Here is a 17,994-nt window from a genome sequence, read left to right as displayed (position 1 = left end):
AGGCACCCCCAGAAGCACAGGGGGCCCTTGGGTGAGGGTGCTCCTTGTCCCTGAACCCAGAGCCAGGGCTGAGGCTGCTCTGGGGGGAGCCGTGGTGGCACTGACAGCCCCACATCCCCCCATGGCCCAGGGACACAGCTCTGACCATGGGCCTGGTCCTGCACATCCTGCACCGGGCAAGAAACATCCCAGCTGTGCAGGAGGGGGGTGGGACAAACCCTCCCAGGGCAGCCCAGAGCCACTGGAAAGCCTTTTCTGCCCTGCAAAGCCTGCAGGCTCAGCCCAGGCTCCCCAGGTTTCTCCAAGGCTGGAAGGAAGCTCAGAACTTCAGATTTTGGAGCTCCAATAAAGTCTAAATCCACTGTGAATGCTAGCTTAGAGGGGATTAATTCAAGATTGGGCATTTTTGTACTTCAGTCCTTCCCTCCCTCGAAGCAGGCAGGAACAGAGCAGGCTCAGGGGCCCTTACTCAGTTTATTACAAATGAGCATTTAATGACCGAGTCAGTTGCACAGTTTTGGCCAAAACAAACATTTCAGGAGGAAAAAAACAGTTGTGCTGCAGCTGAGAGAGGATCTCACGTTGCCCCAGGACAGCCAGGCCAGGGCAGGACTGGGCAGCAGCAGAGCACTGCAACTGGAGAATTCCTGCACAACAGCTGGAACTGGCACATCAGGAATGCTCGAAGCTCTCCGGGCTCACAGCAGCTTTACAGGGAATATTTCAAACAACTGAGGACTAAAGCAAGGGGGGCTTGGGAGGAGATGGCTGGGGAGGGACAGGGTTTGGTTTTGTGGCTCAGCCAGGTGTGACCATGCAGCTCTCCCAAAATCCACAGAGCTGCTGAAGTCTGAGCGTGCAACATCAGACACGGGAGACGCTTTCCTTCCTTCCTTCCTTCCTTCCCCCTCCAAGGCCACACAGGGGTTGTTCCATGGCTGCAGCAGGCAGGGAACCGAGACAGCTCAGCCCCTCGGCAGCACCCAGCTGGACAGCAGCAGCCACCACCCCAGGCAGCAACGCCGAGGGGAGCTGAGCCCTCGCTCAGAACAGCCCTTGGAGGAGGAAGGCTCCCACTGCAGGAGCCCAGGACACGGCTCCAACGTGGACAAAAAGGCAACAAAAGGCTCCGCTTCAAATCCACGACAAAGCACCAGGAGCTGTTGTGTCCCAGGCCAGGGACACAGGTCAAGGCAGCAGTGGAAGTGGTTCAGTGGTTCACTCTGTTCTCACCTCCCCCTTGATGCAAGGGGTCGGAGTTTCCCAGCCCCGGGAGCAGCTCCAGGAGCACAGGGAGGGCTCACACGGACCCCTGGGGTCAGGGCTGCCCTGGCAGCTTTGTTCTCCTGCCACCCCACCTGATCCCAGTTAATCACATCCCTGCAGTGACATGTCAGCCAGAGCTGAGCATGTTCCAGGGTAACACTATTCCAGGAAGATCTTCCTGGTTACAAATTCATAGTGACAATGAATGCACCCAAGAGCACCAATGCCAAAGGTTTGCAAATGCTACTGAAAAAAAACCAGAAACAAACCAAAAATCATCCCCTTCCCTTTTCCCTGAAAAAAAAAAAAAAAAACACCAAAAAGGCTGCATGAAGCTGCCCAGAGCCCTCTCTGCAGCACAGACACTAAGCCAGCCCCCAAAATCTTGTGCCATCCATAATTTCATCAGTAAGTAAAGCTTGAGGAGGGAACAGGAAGACTGGAGAAAGCAACTCCACTGTCCAAGGCACCCTGCACTGGGAAGGACATGTGCCATGGGATTCCCCTGAACACAGCAAATCCCACACTCCAGTTTGCTTCGACCTCCAAGCTGGTGCAACTGAAGGAAGTCGGGAGGGGCCTCTGTGAACTCTCCTCCACAAATAACCAAGATCTATAGAGAAAATAAAGGAAGAGCTGAGGAAATAAGGGACAGGATCTCAGAACAAAAATTATAAACCCATAAGTTAGGAAAGCTCAAAGCTGAGGGTGTTGAAGCTACTGCTGTAAGAACACCTGGAAAACCTCATGGAGACTCCTCTCGCAGCAAGGACACACCTGGAGAGGGAGAGAGAAAAGGAGCAGGAATTACTGACAGGCTGGAACTGCACAGCACTGGAGGCAGAGTGACACGTGGGCCCTGGCCAGAGCCCTGTGCCCAGCTCGGGTGTCTGCCACCTTCACAGGGGCACTGTGGCACCTCCCAGGGGACTGGACTGCTCCCCTGGACACAGGCTCCTTCCACACAGAGCACAGGACCGAACCCCTGCCCATGGCCAGCACAAAGCAACATGTTCACTGTGCTGCAGCCCTCAGAGAGCTGGGCTGAGACAAGTCCCAGGGACACTGCCACCCTCCCCACAGCTTCCTCCAAGCCACCAGACCTGCCCCATTAGGGAATACTGTCAGGGAGACCAAGGTGCAGAGCACCTTTAGGATCAAAATTTACAGGGAGAATTCTTCAGCTCTTGGTGTTGTGGAACAGCCCAACACCCAGCAATCGCATCTGGCCCCAGTGCTGCGCCCAGGGATGGGGAGCACTCCTGTGACAGACTGGGGCTGACCCTGCTTTCCCTCTGCAGCCACTCTGCAAGTGTCAGTAACACAAAGGAAGGGGCAGGAGGGAAGGGCTGGACCTCTTCAGTGCCCTGGCACTCAGCAGTGGAGCCCTGCTGTCACCCCACAGGTGTGTGCAGATGCTGCCCAACTCCTGCAAAACCCCCACACAAACCAGCCAGAGCAGGGGCAGGTGTCACAGCCATGATCACCCACTGCACAGAGGGAGAATGCAAATTTCAAGTCTGCCTGTTTTGCTGGTGCAGTCTGAGTGCCAGGTTTTAGTGTCTTCTCCTTCCCAGGACTGTGTACATCCAGTTTTCACACCCCTGTAACAGCTGCAGCCCTTACAGAGCCCTAGGTCTGACAGAACTGCTGTCCCAGGAGATGGACACAATGGATACTTCCAAGATATTATTTTACTATGGTGAGGGACTGCAAAATACTGAATTTCCTAAACCCAGCAACCCCCTGTGCAGCTCTGCCCTCATTTTCAGGTGTGCTCCGCTAATGCTTTTATCCCAATCTAACCCCAAATTCCTCTGTTTGTATTTCTATTTTATTGTGTGTCACTTTGCTCAGGGGACACCCATCCCCAGCTGTTGCACACCCAGCCCTCAGCATGGCTGGAACACATGTGAGCACCAGCACATCTCATGGTGCCCCAGCTTTCTACCACAAAACTCTTTGCTCCGTTGCCAGGAGCAAAGACTGGCCAAGAAATATTTTCCAAAAGGAAGAGGCTGAGGTCATTAAACATTACCAGGAATCAGTCATGATTTGCTGAAGGGAACTTCAGCTCTGTTATCTCCAGGTCAGGAGAGCTGCTGCCACTCCGGTCACTGTAGGTGTCCCTGCAGGAGTAAAAGATTTGGGGTTAAGGGAGCACAAGGGCTTTAAAGGACAGAAAATCCATGGGGATTCTGCAGCACAGGGAAAACTTCAGCTCCTCTGCTGCTAGGAGCCATTTCAAACTCAAATATGCAAAAACAGAGAATTAAAATATCCCTCCACCCCTGGAGGCACTGAAATGAGAGTGCCTCACACATGAAACTCTTCTGGACCACACCTGACCACTCTGATGTTGGCACCAACACAGGAATCCCATGGTGCAGCTGCACAGCAGCTCAGCCCACAAAGCAACCACCTTCCTTTTGGCATTGTATTTGCCTGGGTTTGACACAGGCACTGCTAATTCTCCTCTGCCTTTGGTCTGGTTTTTGTTTAGTGCCTGTCAGCACTCAGCAACCCCTCGATGCCCTCTGTGAGGAGAACAGACCAGTACCAAGTGTTTGCTGCACAGTCCTGAGTGCCAAAGGGAATTGCAGGCACTGGGGAACAGCAGCACCAAGTAACTGTGCCACTAAATCCACCCAAAACACCACTTGCTTTGCAAACTGAAACAAAGAAAGCTGAAGTCAGGGAAAAAAAAAAAAAAAAAAAAAAAAAAAAAAAGAGGTTGCAACCACCAGGGTCTGTTCTTTAAACCAGCAACAGGAACAAGTTTCTTATGGACTAAGCTGGTATGTGGGACTTGAGTGAGGAATGTAGGGAAAAGGCCACGAGGTTTCCAGTCATGTAAAAGAGCAGGCCCAACCTCAGTTTCCCCAAAGACCCCAACTGACACAGCAAAAGGCTGCAGATCTCCTCTCCCTGGAGCCAGGGCCTCTGTGCAGGACAGCGCTGTGGGCCCACAGTCAGCCTCAACACAGAGAGGGGAAAGAGGGGTGGAAAGCAGAAGGGGTGGAATGTAGAAGGGGTGTAACAATACCAAGATATCCCCAGGAGCTCTGTGCCAAAAGGAAGCTCTGGGTTATCCTGCAGGAAGCAACACTGTCCTGTGACAGCTCTGACTGGGATCTGTCTTAAACCCACCTGGGGGAGAGCCTGCAGCCCTTCTGCAGGTAGTGGGTGAGTCTCCCTGCAGATGCCAGGAGGAGCCCAAAGTATGGGGGTGATGGCTTGATGGGCCTGGAGAGGAACTCGGGGTGATACTGAACACCAACGAAGAAAGGATGCTCTGAGAGGAACAAACAAAACAGTCAAGTCTCTCAAGCTTGTGGCTGAGCTGCAGGTAAAATCCTGGTAATGTTGAAGCCCTGATGATTGGGAAGTATCATTTCCATTTTTGTCCATAAATGGACAGCAACATGGGATTTTATTTTATTTTTACCATCATTTTATGGATGGAACTGAGACAGTGTGAACGGTTCCCCCATGAAAACCTGCTCCATTACACTCCAACACTTTCCCTTGTCCATCCCACACCCACAAACCAACTGCTTCAGGACTCACCTTCCAGCTCAACCACTTCCATCCGCTCTCCCTCCTCATCCTGCCCCACAAACTTCAGACCTTGCTCTTCAAAACACTTTTTCAGTTCTGGATTGACCTAAAACACCAAAAGCAAGACAAGCCAGGATCTCTTGTGTCTGGATTACACAGGAAAGCTCAATACCAATATGAGCATTTTTACCTCAAATCTGTGTCTGTGTCTCTCTTCCAAGAAATCATGATCTCCATACAGCTTCCCTGCAGCAGAAGGAAGATGTCCTCAGAGCAGTGATCACAGCTTTTAGCACATTCACTTGTCAGCATCCTTCAGAATCTGCTACTTCTGGAGGGGATCAAATTCCCAGATCCCCATTCCTCACCAGAACAGTCTCTGAACACCTGCCATTCAAGGATGCTTCAACATGCCCAGGTCTCACTTCCCCATCCCACACACATGCAAACCATTCCCAGGAAACATTTCCAGAAGAGGCCTTACTCATGATTGAATTCTTAGTCTGGAAAAGTGTCCTCCTCTTGCCAAGCCTCATTGTCCCACCCATTTGCCCAGGATTATGTTCTGGCATGTCTATGACCTGTGGAAAGAATTCAGAGGGAGGTGAGAATCAGGGAGGAATAACAGTAACAGGCAGACTCTGACACATAAAAAGAAATCCCACCAACATTCATGCAAAAAACCAAGAAAACTGCCCCAGGAACACTGTCTTGACAAGGCAGACCAAGAGAACTAGGTTAGCTGGCTGAGTTGTTCAGTACAGGCTGCACAGGACATGTATGGGAGGTTTGAGGATATTCAGGGACCTGTCACAGAACTCAGAGTTTACACAGATTGCACACACCAATACTGTGCTGTTTACTGAACTGCAGTGTTAAACAAACAAGCAAATTTATGGAAAAACCCAAATCAGAATTGCTCACTCTTTAATAAATAACGTCATAAATTGTTTTCTGATAATTTCCTCACTTTGAGTAGCATTTTAAATTACAGGAGAAGCCAATCATTATGGCAGACCCTTGACCAGAAACACAGAGCCTTTCACAAATGCTCCCAGGAATTCAGGTCTGTCTGGAGCTATCATACAACAGTTGGAGTTGGAAGGGACCTTAAAGCTCATCCAGTGCCAGCCCTGCCATGCAGGGACACCTTCCACTGTCCCAGGCTGCTCCAAGTCCTGTCCAGCTTGGCCTTGGGCACTCTGAGGGATCCAGGAGCAGCCACAGCTTCCCCTGGCAATCATGCCCAGGGATGTGCAGGGAAGTCAAGTAAGGATATCACAAGTAAATCACCATAAACTCACCACTGGATGAGAAGTTTTGGGGTCAAACTCTGTTGAGTTTGCATCTGCAAGGTAACATTCAGCAGTGAGGACACAGAGAGGCTCACACCATGGCATCCCCTCCAGGACTGCCCCAGGGCCAGCTGCTCCTCATCCCCAGCTGTGCTGAGCCCCCTCAGGCACAGAACACCCCAGGCAGCAGAACAGGGCTGTCAGCACTGTTCAGTGTCCATTTCAAAGGCAGAAGTTGTAGGATAACCCACCCTCATTCAGGAAAAACACACGTTCAACACCTTCAAATACAGAAATAAAGGCAGGGAGGGGGAAAGGAGCAGAATGGTGGAGAAACTCCTTTTTCCCCACCCTCATTATTGGATAGAATCAAACAGTCAGGCTGAGAACTCAATTTAGCACTCTCTGAAGGGAGTTCTGTTAACAGGGACCTGCTCAATCCAAGCAGTGAGGCTCAGAAGGTAACTCCACTCACTGAAGGAGCTGCAGCTGCTGGCTGGCTGAATTGTTTTTTGGGTTTTTTCCCACTGGCTGCAGTGGGAATTTAGCTGCCAAGGTGTTTCATTCAGGAGCTAACAATCTCATGTTGAGCAATAGGAAGCTTTCCGTCATTATAAGCATGACTAACTCCATTGATTTTTATTTAAATAGGGTAAGGAAATTGCTCTTTTTACTTTGAATTAGCAAAAGAGATAGGCATTTTTGCAGGTCTAGGTAAAAAATTAAACCTACCTATGAAAAACTTAAAAAACACAGTATCTAAAAAAAATCACAGGTATTACTCAAGCAACCCAAGAAACGACCAAAGGTAGGAAGTTTTGTGCCATTACCTTGCCAACCAAGGACACTGCGAGCAAACTCCACCACTGCCAACTGCATTCCCAAACAGACTCCTGTGGAGGAAAGGCAGGACATGGATCAGGTCAGGACAGGAACTCTGAGCCCACACACCCTCACAGAGTATCCCGAGTCACAGAAAACCTGCACGAGGCAGATCTTGGACTGGGACTCAGGGGTCTGTAGTCCTGACAAGCTTTACTCCCCACTTTCCCATCCCCTCTGCTCATACACCAGTTGAGCCTCTCACCACAGACACTTCACTGAAATGCAGTCTCAGATTTCTTGGTGCCAAGATCACCACAGCCTGATCTGAAACATGCCCAGAACTGCCATCCCCTCATTACAGACTCCTTCTCAGCACATCCCAGCCAATTCTGACCACTTCAGAGCTAACCAGGGCTGAGGCTGCATTCCCTGCTCAGCACAGATCACTGCCTTCCTCAGACAGCTGCCTGCAGAACTGCTCATCCCAGACACCAGTGAAAATCGGGGAGCTCCTGTTGCACACCAGTTTGGCTGTTGTTCAATTTCCTTTCTTTTATTTCTTCTTAGGGATGAAACATGTTTCTCACCTAAAAAGGGTTTTTTCTGTTTCCTTGCCCAGGAAATAGCTTGAATTTTGCCTTCTGTCCCTCGAACACCAAATCCACCAGGAACCAGAATTCCACTGCATGAGGATGAAAAGATGCCATTCAGCATGGCTGCCCCAAACCACACACCCACAAATCACCTCCCTCCCATGAAATCTTGGCCTTGCAAGTCCTCTCTCCTGAAAAGGGCTCTGAAGTAGCCACATGGCAAGGCCTGGCTGCAGCAGTTTCCACATGACTTCACATGAGCTGTCATCACATAAAGAGGGGGAAATATTTCATAAATGCCAATTTTACCTTCCCAAAGAGAGATCCCAAATCTATCACAGGTTACCATGCTGAAATGGTTCATGCTGTGGGACTCACACACCCTGCATCAAAGATGTTTGCAAACACATCACCCAGCCAGGCCCATGCTGAGGAAACCCCTGGCTAAATGTCAGGTTCTCCTAACACCAAACTCTGCAGGAGGTTCTTCTGCTCTCACACAAATCCTGCTGCCCTGAGGGGTAACAAGCCCCACTTGTTCTTGTTTTTGTGCTAATGCTTGGCACTCCTCTGCATACTAATGCTTTTCCCCCCATGTCCCCCACCTCCCTCACTGATTTAACAATTCTCCATTTAACATCTTATCCTAAACACCCCTGACAGGTGTTTGGGGCCTCGCCAGAGTGTGCTGAAAACAGTTTATCAGACATTCTCCAAGGAAAGGGCCACAGCAGAACTTACTCAGCACCACAGAGCTTCTGCCACGCCTCATGGTACCTGACAGGCTCCTCCTGCAGAGTGTCTGGCTCCAAGTCAGCAGAGTCAATGTACTGGGAAGAAATCCAAAAAAATGGATGATGAGAGATTACCACAAGAGTGTACAGGACCTCCTGAATCCTCACTAAATTAAGACACCATCATTCCTCCTGGACAGCTCTGGATTTGTTTCCTAATGGATAGTTTTTTCTGGGTTGATTTCCCATCTGTTAGCCAACAAAACTCCTTTCCTCACCATCCTGCTCTTGGTGCACAGACAGAACCCATTTCTCCGTCCTCCCCTCTCTGCAGCTCTGCTGTGACTTACACCAAGTCCCTGAGCCCCAGCCTGTAATGTTCAATGTGAGGTGTTAATGCAAGGTGGGAACAGGGGGCTGTGCAGACTCAAACCACCACAGCGAGGGGGGAAAAAACTATCCCTCTCTCATCAAATAAACATCTCCTTCAAGAGGCACTGCAGAAGAAATAGGCTATGGTGAAACACAGGCTGCTGTAATTAAAGGGTGTTATGACAATAGAAAAAAAACCTGCACTTTTTCCATTTTCTCATCTCCAGCATTCCAGTACCTCTGAACTTTTGGATGTTCTGGCAGGCTGCGAACCCTTTTAAGGAACCATTTTGTCCTTTTTTTGGTTGTTTTTTAGGAATTGCAAAACTACCAACCAGTTCTTTAACTAACCACAGCTATTCAGTTCTTCAGCACGAGATCTCCCTGCACAAGGCTCACAGAGCTCACTTCACTTCTGAGCCACTCAGACACAGCTGTGCCAGGGAATACCAACACATGCACGTACAGGGTCTGTACTTTACCTGTCTTTCTTGTTTTGCTTATTTGCACCTCTGCTGATTTTGGAAGCTGAAAGGAAAGCCTGACCTAGATCAGTACTGTTAAAAAGCAACCACATATTTCCATGACTCACTGACATCATGCAACTGCTGGACATTTACAAGTCTATTGAAATGAAAATAAAATTTCTAGTAACAGGTACATATTTCACCTCTTCAGAGCATTCAGCTATGATCAAGACCCCTGCATCTGTGCATCCAAACCAGCATGAAAACCTTAATAAAGCCTGAGGCAGGAGCATCATAAAACCAGAGTTCCACAAGGTTAACAGCAACAACCCCCAAAACAAATCACTTGCAACAAGTGTCAGAGAAATGAAAGCAGAGTGTCCCCCTCCAGTCCATCCATCACTGTCACAGCTCAGCACACAACAAGTGAGCACTGAGGAGATTCCATCCTCTTGAGCTCACAGGAGGAGAGGCTGGTTTGCTCTGAAGCTGGTTGAGGCCTGATAACAGCTCTTTTAATCAAAACACCTCTTTTGATGCAAGGATAATTTGGATGTTCAGTGGCTGAATCACTTCTCCCTTTCTGTCTATGGGTTTGTGAAAATCTGAATTAGGACAGGCAGCACTGCAGGTGGAAGTAGGATGGGTGGAGATTTTTCCCCACACTCAGACCCATCCCTACCTTAATGTCAAGTTTGTGGTTGATGGCCAGGGCAGAGTGCTCCAGGGCTTTGATGACAGATGCATAGGAGTCAGAAAACTTGGTGTATTTGCCCACCAGTGCAATGGAACATGTTTCAAGCAGACGGTCGTACCTGCAGAACACACAGGTTATTGCAGCAGTAACAGGGAGGGAAGGAAGTCACTTCCATTCTGTTCAGCTTTCCAAGGAACAAACAGCTGTGTTCTCCTAAGTGTGTCCAACAGAGCTGACGTCTTTGGAAGAGTGACCTTTTATAATAATTATGATTTAGAAACATCAAAGCAAGATCAAAACCAGAACAATGACTGAGGAGAACAGTTGCAGAAAGCCATACATAAATTAACTCATCTCTCTTGATGATGAAAAGCCATTCTGAGCAGATCCAAGCTGCCTTTTCAGGAAGCTGTATTAGATTCAAAGGCCACAGTGAACTCCTAGGAGAGGATCAAAGCACAGCCTGGTGTATGTTTTACTGCACAGCATCTTCCCACACTGCTGCTGAGCTCATATCAGCAGCTACAAACACAGAGCATTTCTGCAGTCCTGAGGCTGTGCTGCCTCCACTTTCAATCCCCAGCACCTGGCAGCATAGAACTCACACAGCATTCCTGGCCACAGCCAAGAGTTTGTTTAAAGTTTCTCTCAGAATTGCTAAATACCTTCAGCCCAGCTGGTGACAAGAGCATTCCCCATGAAAGGAAATGCTACTGACAGGGCTGGCTTACGTCAGGCACAAAAATCAAGGAAAGCATCCAGATCTTGAAAATTAATTTCTTATAAGAACAAACATATTTAAGGCTTCTGCTGACATTCAAACCCTTTCTGAAAATACTCTATTTCCCCATGAACATTGAGTCTATTTCTCACAAGAAAAAAACCCAGTGTCCAAGGGGTCTCAGAACAGGTACCAAACACTCGTCTCACTTGCCTGAAAGCACACTCAAAGATGTTCTTTGACACTCCTGACATGTCCACATAGCTACAAAAGGATTTCAACACTTTACAATGTTACCAAGAGGTTGTTTTTTTTTATAAAAAGGGAGGGCAGAGCTGTCCAGCTTTTCATTACTTGAAGCTGAGTTTGACTCAGACAGTACACTTCCACCATAAGATAAGGATCTCACTAAGTTTATCTCACAGGAATTTATGGAGGAAGTCTGAAGGAATTGGGGTGATTCAGCTTGAAAAAGAAAAAGCTCCAGGGAGACTTTATGGCAGCCTTCCAGTAAGAGGATTTATGAGAAACATGAGGACAGACTTTTTAGGAGGGTCTGTTGTGCCCGGACAAGTGGTGATGGTTTTAATCTAAAACAGAAGAGATTTAGGCTAGATAGAAGGATGAAATTTTGTGCAATGAGAGTGATGAGGCACTGGCACAGGTCATCTACAGCAGCCGTGGATTTCCCACCTTGGAAACATTAAAGGTTTGGATGGGGCTCCGAGGAAAAGGAAAAAAACAATGTGAACATGTAAGAACACTTGAGGAATAGGGAATAACACTCATCATCTCAAAAAAGCAACAGCCAAGAACAGAAACCAATCCTGAAGTGTGCTGCAGTGTGCCCAGCAGTGCAGCTCACCTGTCAGCCATCTCCTTCCACTTCATGAGCATCCTCCTGGGCTGCCTCTCGATGGGAAGGTCCAGCCTGTGCCTGAAGTAATCCACAACTCCCTGCTCCTCCAACAGCAGAGGAACCCGGTAGATGGAGGAGACATCATGAACACAAATGACCTGTTCATAAAATAAGGGTATCATTACAACACAGCCATCCAGTGCCTGTACAATCATTTTTACTCAGATATTCAGAGTTCCTGTCTCTAGCAGAAAACTGTATGACCACCTAGACTTCCAGGCAATAATGTGTTGAATAACATATCAATTCCTTATGCTTGAAAAAGCCATTCTTCAGCACTTCCAAGGCATTGCTGCTCCCTGGAGCCCCTTGGGAAGGGCTATAACACAGTAACACACAGCAGGAGTCAGCTGCCCAGCACATTACGTGAGCAGCACTCAGAAAAGTTCAAAGAACACTCCAAGAGACTCCTGTGATACAGAATCCCAAGTGAAGCTACAGTCAAACTGCCACAGGCACAGCTTCCCCCTCCCCACCACTGTCCTTCCTAACCAGGGCTCCCAGTCTGAGTGAAACCCAGGGAAATCTGTCACCCCCATACAGCAAAAAAAAAAAAAAAAAACTTTACAGGGTGTCCCTAATCAAATTTGGGATTACACAATTATGAGCAAAGAACTCTTAGGTCAATGAGGAAGATCTACATCAAAAGTTCTAGTTCACTGAAATGGGAAAAGATGGCTCAGGACAACTGCCACCTGTCCATTAATAATGAACCTGTACTTCAAGGATCCAAAACACACTGGCAAAACTTTTTGAAATCCTTATTTCAACTGACTCAAATGAAAACAGAATTCAGTACTGAAATCTGTACCAGTCAAACTTCCTTAACTGCAAATCTTCCTCTTTTACCCTCAGTGCTGTTCACTTCTCAATCCAAGTGCAACAGCAGCCAGAGCAACAACTACATAGAACTGCATTAAACTTCCTGGAAAGGGACAAGAGCCAACTTATTTTGAATTCCTAGCTAACAAGAAGTAGATATTTTACTGATGACACATCAACATTATTGCCAGCAGTGCAGTGCTCGAAATTGCAGGAGTCAAGTTTGGTCTTGCTGTAGAACAGATTAATAAAAATTACTTGACAGGAACCTGGGATTGCAAAGTTATACTCAGTCTTTCACAAAAAGACAACATTTTTCCAGCTCCAGCTGGATTGGAAAGTGCTAAAACTCAGTCTACATACTTTTGACTATTTTCCAAGGTCCACCTTGTATTACAAGTCTCAGTATAGAAAGAATCGTGCAAAAGTGGAATTTGTGCATATCACAACCTTCAAGTGAAGCAATGCTTCTCCCAAGCACCATTTCAACCTCCCTGTGAAATCTCTCCTCAAAAATTCTTGGGCAAAGAATAATATTGTGAAAAGAGCAGTGTATGAAGTATAGTCATATATCCTTTTACCTCTACTGGAAAATCTCATTCTTCTACGTTCACAGGAGGAACGTGGAACTTTGTTCACAATGTGTAATTAATTACACAATGTGTAATTAAGGTCAAAACAGTGATTCAGAAATCACCTTGGATACCACAGAATCCTCTAAGCTTGCACCAATCACCTTACAAGAAAACCTGGGTGCTGACACAAAAAGAATTGGTCCATGTGTCAGGAAGGGAGGCAAGACAAAGCAGCAAATGAATTATGCAGCTACCAGAACAGAGCTACAACTGCTGCAGTAGACAAAACTCCCCTCAGCATCTGACAAACAGCTCCAGTATCTACTGCAAGGAAGCACAGACAGCAATCCTTACCTGTTCTGGTTCAACATGACAGAACATGGAAATCTTTTCTTTTACTGAGGTATCCAGTGGAGTGGAGCACCTGCAAACAATCTAACAGAGCAGCAACATCAGGACTGTGACACCAAACAGAAACACTCAGGCATTCATAAAACAAACCTCTAAAAAGAGCTTTGTGCAGTCTCTGCGATTTGAGAAAAAAAAAACACAAGTCTATTTCTTTTCCTTATTTATCACCACTATACAAGAGCTCTCAAATTAAGCATTACTTAGACAAGACTGCTGTTGCAACATGCCAGATTTTTACATTCAAAGCCATGCAACACAAACCTTACCAAATCTGGAGAGAGCCCGAGACCTCTGAGCTCACGAACACTGTTCTGGGTGGGTTTGGTCTTCTGCTCCCCTGTCGAGCTTGGCTGGTCAGAGAAGAGCAGTTGGTGCATCAGATTGTGATAAGCAGCAATGATTCAGCAGGTTAATCAGGACTCTCAGACATTTCATAAAAACTTTGACTCAGTTCTTGGACAATTCACATGAACCTCATGTAGCCCATTTTAATCCCCAGGACTGAAAGCAACAGCAGGAACCCAAGTTCCAATCTGCCCACTGAAGTGCAGGAAGAAGAGGGACAGAGAGCCTAAGGTTTATCCACTGCTCCCTCCAAATACCTAATGTTCTGTATTTCTTATTTTTCTCTATAAATCACCTGGCCTGGACAGAATGGGAAAAAGGGAAAAGAGAACAAAGATTGATCTGCACTCCATAATTATCCATTTCCTCTGTCAAATCCAGTTCAGTATGACACAAGAAATGCTCATGCTGCATTTCTGCAACTCCGAAGCCTTTATTACATGTTTATACCCTTTGAAGGGTTCCTGTTCAATTCCTATAAGACTTTTTTAAATACACAAGCATATAATCTCTGCATTTCTGCCAGAAGTTTACATATACACAGAAATACAAAAGTAACAGCACTTAGAGATACAGCGTTTCAGAAACACCTATGTAGGAAATTTTGGACTGAGGAAGCCTCTAACCAGCAATGTTTCAGGTCCTTACCTGGGGAACCAGACTGACATGAATGTTACAGAAATTCTCTCTTTTGGCTTTGAACTGGAACTGGCGGAAGGCCTCGATGAAAGGCATGCTCTCGATGTCACCCACGGTGCCCCCGAGCTGGCAACACACAGACACTGGAACTACAGTTACTGCCAAAACAGCACCTGAGGTGTACACTAGAGACATGAAAATATACCTAACAATCTACTCCAGGTACTATTCTACCTTCATCATTTCCCCACAAATCAAAAAACCACAAGAAAAACAGCTTCCCCTATGGGCAGCACCTCTCCAGAAACATCAGCTTGACTTCTATTTTCTCTTCAGAGAAAAGACTTGGATGTGAAAATTATGATTTATGAACATTAGGTGGCAGTGAGAAGCAAAATTTCTGTTAAGTTTTAGGAACTATATAGAGTGGACACATGCAGGAACAGATGCAAGACTACACTTGGAGCCTCCCAGGCCCTGTCAGACAGTGCCTCCTTGGTACTTGAGATCTGGGCTTGTGGTCCTGGCACAGAAATTGGCACCCAAACTGCAGGCAGAGTCCAAGTCACCATGACCTGGGCTCTGTGACAGGCTCCCTCTCCTGTGTTAGCATATCCCAGCAGCCAGCTCAGCAGTGTCAGAGCCTTCGTCTTGCTCCATCTCCTTCTGGCAGCAGAATGTTCCATAAACTCACTGAGAAATGCCACCACTAACTGGTGCCATTCCCTGTCGCAGGTCTGTGCTAGAACTGGTCACTTGGAGGAGGAAAGACAACTGCTTCTAGAGAGGGAGTTACCTCCCCTCCCTCTACACACCAAGGAAGAAGAGGGCACAGCACAATTAATTCAGACTGGCACAAGAGCTCAAAAATTCATTCTGTAGGTTAATTCATGGAATATCCTGAGCTGGAAGGGATCCACTGAGTGCAGCCCCTGGGCCTGCCCAGACACCCCAACAATCCCACCCTGGGCATCCCTGGGCAACGTTCCTGGGGCTCTGGCAGCCTCGGGGCTGTGCCCATTCCCTGGGCAGCCTGGGCAGTGCCAGCACCTCTGGGGGAAGAACCTTTCCCTGAATTCCAGCCCAGATCTCCCCTGACACAGCTCCAGCTGTTCCCTGTGGTCCTGTGGGGCTGCCCCTCATGAGGCAGCTGCAGGCTGCAATTCAAAAGATTAGAGTAAGTAAAGTTAACAAGGGGAATTTTTAACCCATTCAATAACACACAAAGTTGAACATTTCTGTGAAGAAAAATGCAAAATATGCATATAGATCAGTTTACTGCATACAAGAAACAAAACTATCTACTTTTTAGAAGTTACAAACCTCAATCACACAAACTTGGGGTTCAATGCCATCTTCATCCACAGGAATCCGTGCCTGCCTCATTACCCATTCCTGTATGGCATCTGTGATGTGGGGAACAACTGGAAAAGAAACCCAGGCAGGGGTTAAAGCCCCCATATGTTTCTCCCTCTTAACTCATTAGAGAGCAAATTACTGACAATCACTAGCCATTGCTTCCCACAGGGCTTGAGCAGGAATTTTTGTCTTTAAAGAACTATGGATTTTTGAAGTGATTATTCTTGGCTGTGATTTTCAAGTGCCTTGGCAGGAAATTGAACCCTGCCTTAACTTAAACACACGTAAGCAACATTTCCTTTAAGCTGAAAAATTCAAGCACAAACTGTTCTTTGCTCTAAGCAGAGAAAGTTACTGTGTTTTAAGCTGTTTGTAAAAGTCCTAATGTCAACCAGCTGTGGAAAGTGGTTAAAAATGGAAAGGACTGATCTGATACAAATCCTTTGGGTTTTCTAATAACATGAATTAATAAAAGCATTTACCACTTTAACCAACAACCCCAAAGTGTATTGGTCTGAAGTCTGTTCACATTTATCCTTGGGTACATTAGACAGCTGGAGCCAAGCCCAGCACAGTCCAAACACAAGCAGGATGGTGCAGAGCCTCAAGCAAAGATGAAAGGCAAAAGCATCCAGCCAGGACTGAAATACAGAAGGCACTCCTAAGCACCAGAAAAAAAGTTTTGCATCACCTTGGACCGTTTTGCCAAGATAATCTCCCTTCCTCTCCTTGTTAATGACATACTGGTAGATCTTCCCCGTGGTCAGGTTGTTGTCTTTGGTGAGTCGGATATCGAGGAAGCGCTCGTAGTTCCCGAGGTCCAGGTCCACCTCCCCTCCATCATCCAGCACAAACACCTCTCCTGCAGGCACAGAAACACACACAGGCACACGTGTCAGGCATGTGGAAGAATTCAACATAAGAAAACTCCTTCCCTGATTGCCACAGCAAGTTTAGGAGCGGCAAACAGAGCTAAAAGCCTCCAATAACCGAGAGGAGCAGCACACAGGGAGGGACTGAAGCCCTTGAGGCAGCAGCAAGGCCAGCCCAGAGCACATCCGTGCTGTGGGCACAGCAGCCCCAGCAGCCGGCCGCAGGCTCAGCACCGGCACAAAGGCTCGTACAGAGGAGACCACTCACGGCAAGCCGGGACAGCCCCGGCACCGAGCACGCGGGGCACTCACCGTGCTCGTACGGCGAGAAGGTGCCGGCGTCGATGTTGATGTAGGGGTCGATCTTGATGGAGGTGACATGCAGCCCGCAGGACTTGAGGATGGTGCCGATGCTGCTGGCGATGATCCCCTTGCCGATGCCCGAGATCACGCCGCCCGTGACCAGGATGTACTTCATCTGCCCCGCGCCTGGCCGCGACACACACCGGCACCGCCTCAGCGCGGGCTCCGCCACGGGGGCGCTGACAGCGCTGACAGCGACCCCCGCGCCGCTCCCGCCGCGGACAGCGACCCCCGCGCCGCTCCCGTCCCTGCCGGCGGCCCCCGCGCCGCTCCCGTCCCTGACAGCGACCCCCGCGCCGCTCCCGCCGCGGACAGCGATCCCCGCGCCGCTCCCGTCCCTGCCGGCGGCCCCCGCGCCGCTCCCGTCCCTGACAGCGACCCCCGCGCCGCTCCCGCCGCTGACAGCGACCCCCGCGCCGCTCCCGCCGCGGACAGCGATCCCCGCGCCGCTCCCGTCCCTGCCGGCGGCCCCCGCGCCGCTCCCGCCGCCGCTGAGGGCCGGCGCCCCGCCCGCTCCGCCCGCCGCCAGTTCCCGCCAGCGCCGCGCGCCGCCCGCGCGGCCCCGCCGCCAGGCCCGCGGGGTCCGCGTGCTCCCGCTCCCCCCCACCCCCGCACCGCCGCGCGGGTGGTCCCGCCCGCCGCTCTCACCTGCGGCCGCCGGGCGCGCGGACAGCGCGCACGGGGGGGCGGGGGGAGCGGGCGGGAGGTGCGGAGCGCGCGGCGCCGCTGCTACTCCCCGCCGGCTCGGCTGGGAGCCGCATGTGAGGCCCAGCTGCGGCTCTGCGCCTGCGCGGGGCGGGGCCGGAGCCCGCGGTAGCCCCGCCCCCCGCCCGCCCTCAGCGCCTCACGGAGAGCGGGAGCGCTCCCGGCATCGGGGGGTGCGCTCCGGTGGGAGCGGCCTTTAACATCGCCTAGTACAAACTACAGCTGACACCTCCTCATCATGTCCCCAGGTGCTAAACTTACGAGCTAACACCTCCTCATCATGTCCCCAAGTGCCGCATCCACACCTTTCTTGTACACTTCCAGGGATGGGGGTCTCAGATTCAAAGAGAGAAACTGAGTTTCTAACCAGGCAGAAGCCTGGGAATGTGTTGGAAAATAATGTAAATAAGGTTCTTTATCTCTCTTGTTGTTCATATTGTTTATAGCCAAGTT

General features: G+C 49.1%; 1 protein-coding gene across 1 annotated transcript; it reads right to left on the bottom strand.

Annotated features, from left to right (window-relative positions):
• Positions 1–455: 455 nt before the first annotated feature.
• CTPS1 (CTP synthase 1) lies at positions 456–17,615 on the bottom strand. Its single transcript, XM_021554801.4, has 19 exons — positions 17,485–17,615; positions 16,786–16,962; positions 16,293–16,463; positions 15,566–15,666; positions 14,252–14,368; positions 13,525–13,608; positions 13,202–13,282; positions 11,397–11,548; positions 9,796–9,928; positions 8,282–8,370; positions 7,535–7,629; positions 6,953–7,015; positions 6,132–6,175; positions 5,312–5,408; positions 5,018–5,073; positions 4,837–4,933; positions 4,417–4,561; positions 3,305–3,395; positions 456–2,043 (listed from the first exon to the last, which is right to left on the bottom strand). The coding sequence occupies exons 2-18, from the start codon at positions 16,949–16,951 to the stop codon at positions 3,311–3,313; spliced, it is 1,776 nt and encodes a 591-aa protein (XP_021410476.1). The 5' UTR covers positions 16,952–16,962; positions 17,485–17,615; the 3' UTR covers positions 456–2,043; positions 3,305–3,310.
• Positions 17,616–17,994: the final 379 nt, after the last annotated feature.

This window comes from Lonchura striata, chromosome 23 (genome assembly GCF_050655825.1).
Source record: "Lonchura striata isolate lonStrDom1 chromosome 23, ASM5065582v1, whole genome shotgun sequence".
NCBI classification, from domain to species: domain Eukaryota; kingdom Metazoa; phylum Chordata; class Aves; order Passeriformes; family Estrildidae; genus Lonchura; species Lonchura striata.
Note: the sequence above shows the minus strand (reverse complement) of the source record. Positions and strands in the feature narration are given on the sequence as shown.

Coding starts and splice junctions, on each gene's coding strand:
- CTPS1 (XM_021554801.4), bottom strand. CDS start 16,951: ATGAAGTACATCCTGGTCACGGGCGGCGTGATCTCGGGCATCGGCAAG. Junction 6,176..6,952: donor CAGTGTCCTTGGTTGGCAAG/GTAATGGCACAA, acceptor GTTACCTTGCAG/ATGCAAACTCAACAGAGTTT. Junction 5,074..5,311: donor GACTAAGAATTCAATCATGA/GTAAGGCCTCTT, acceptor CTTCTGCTGCAG/GGAAGCTGTATGGAGATCAT.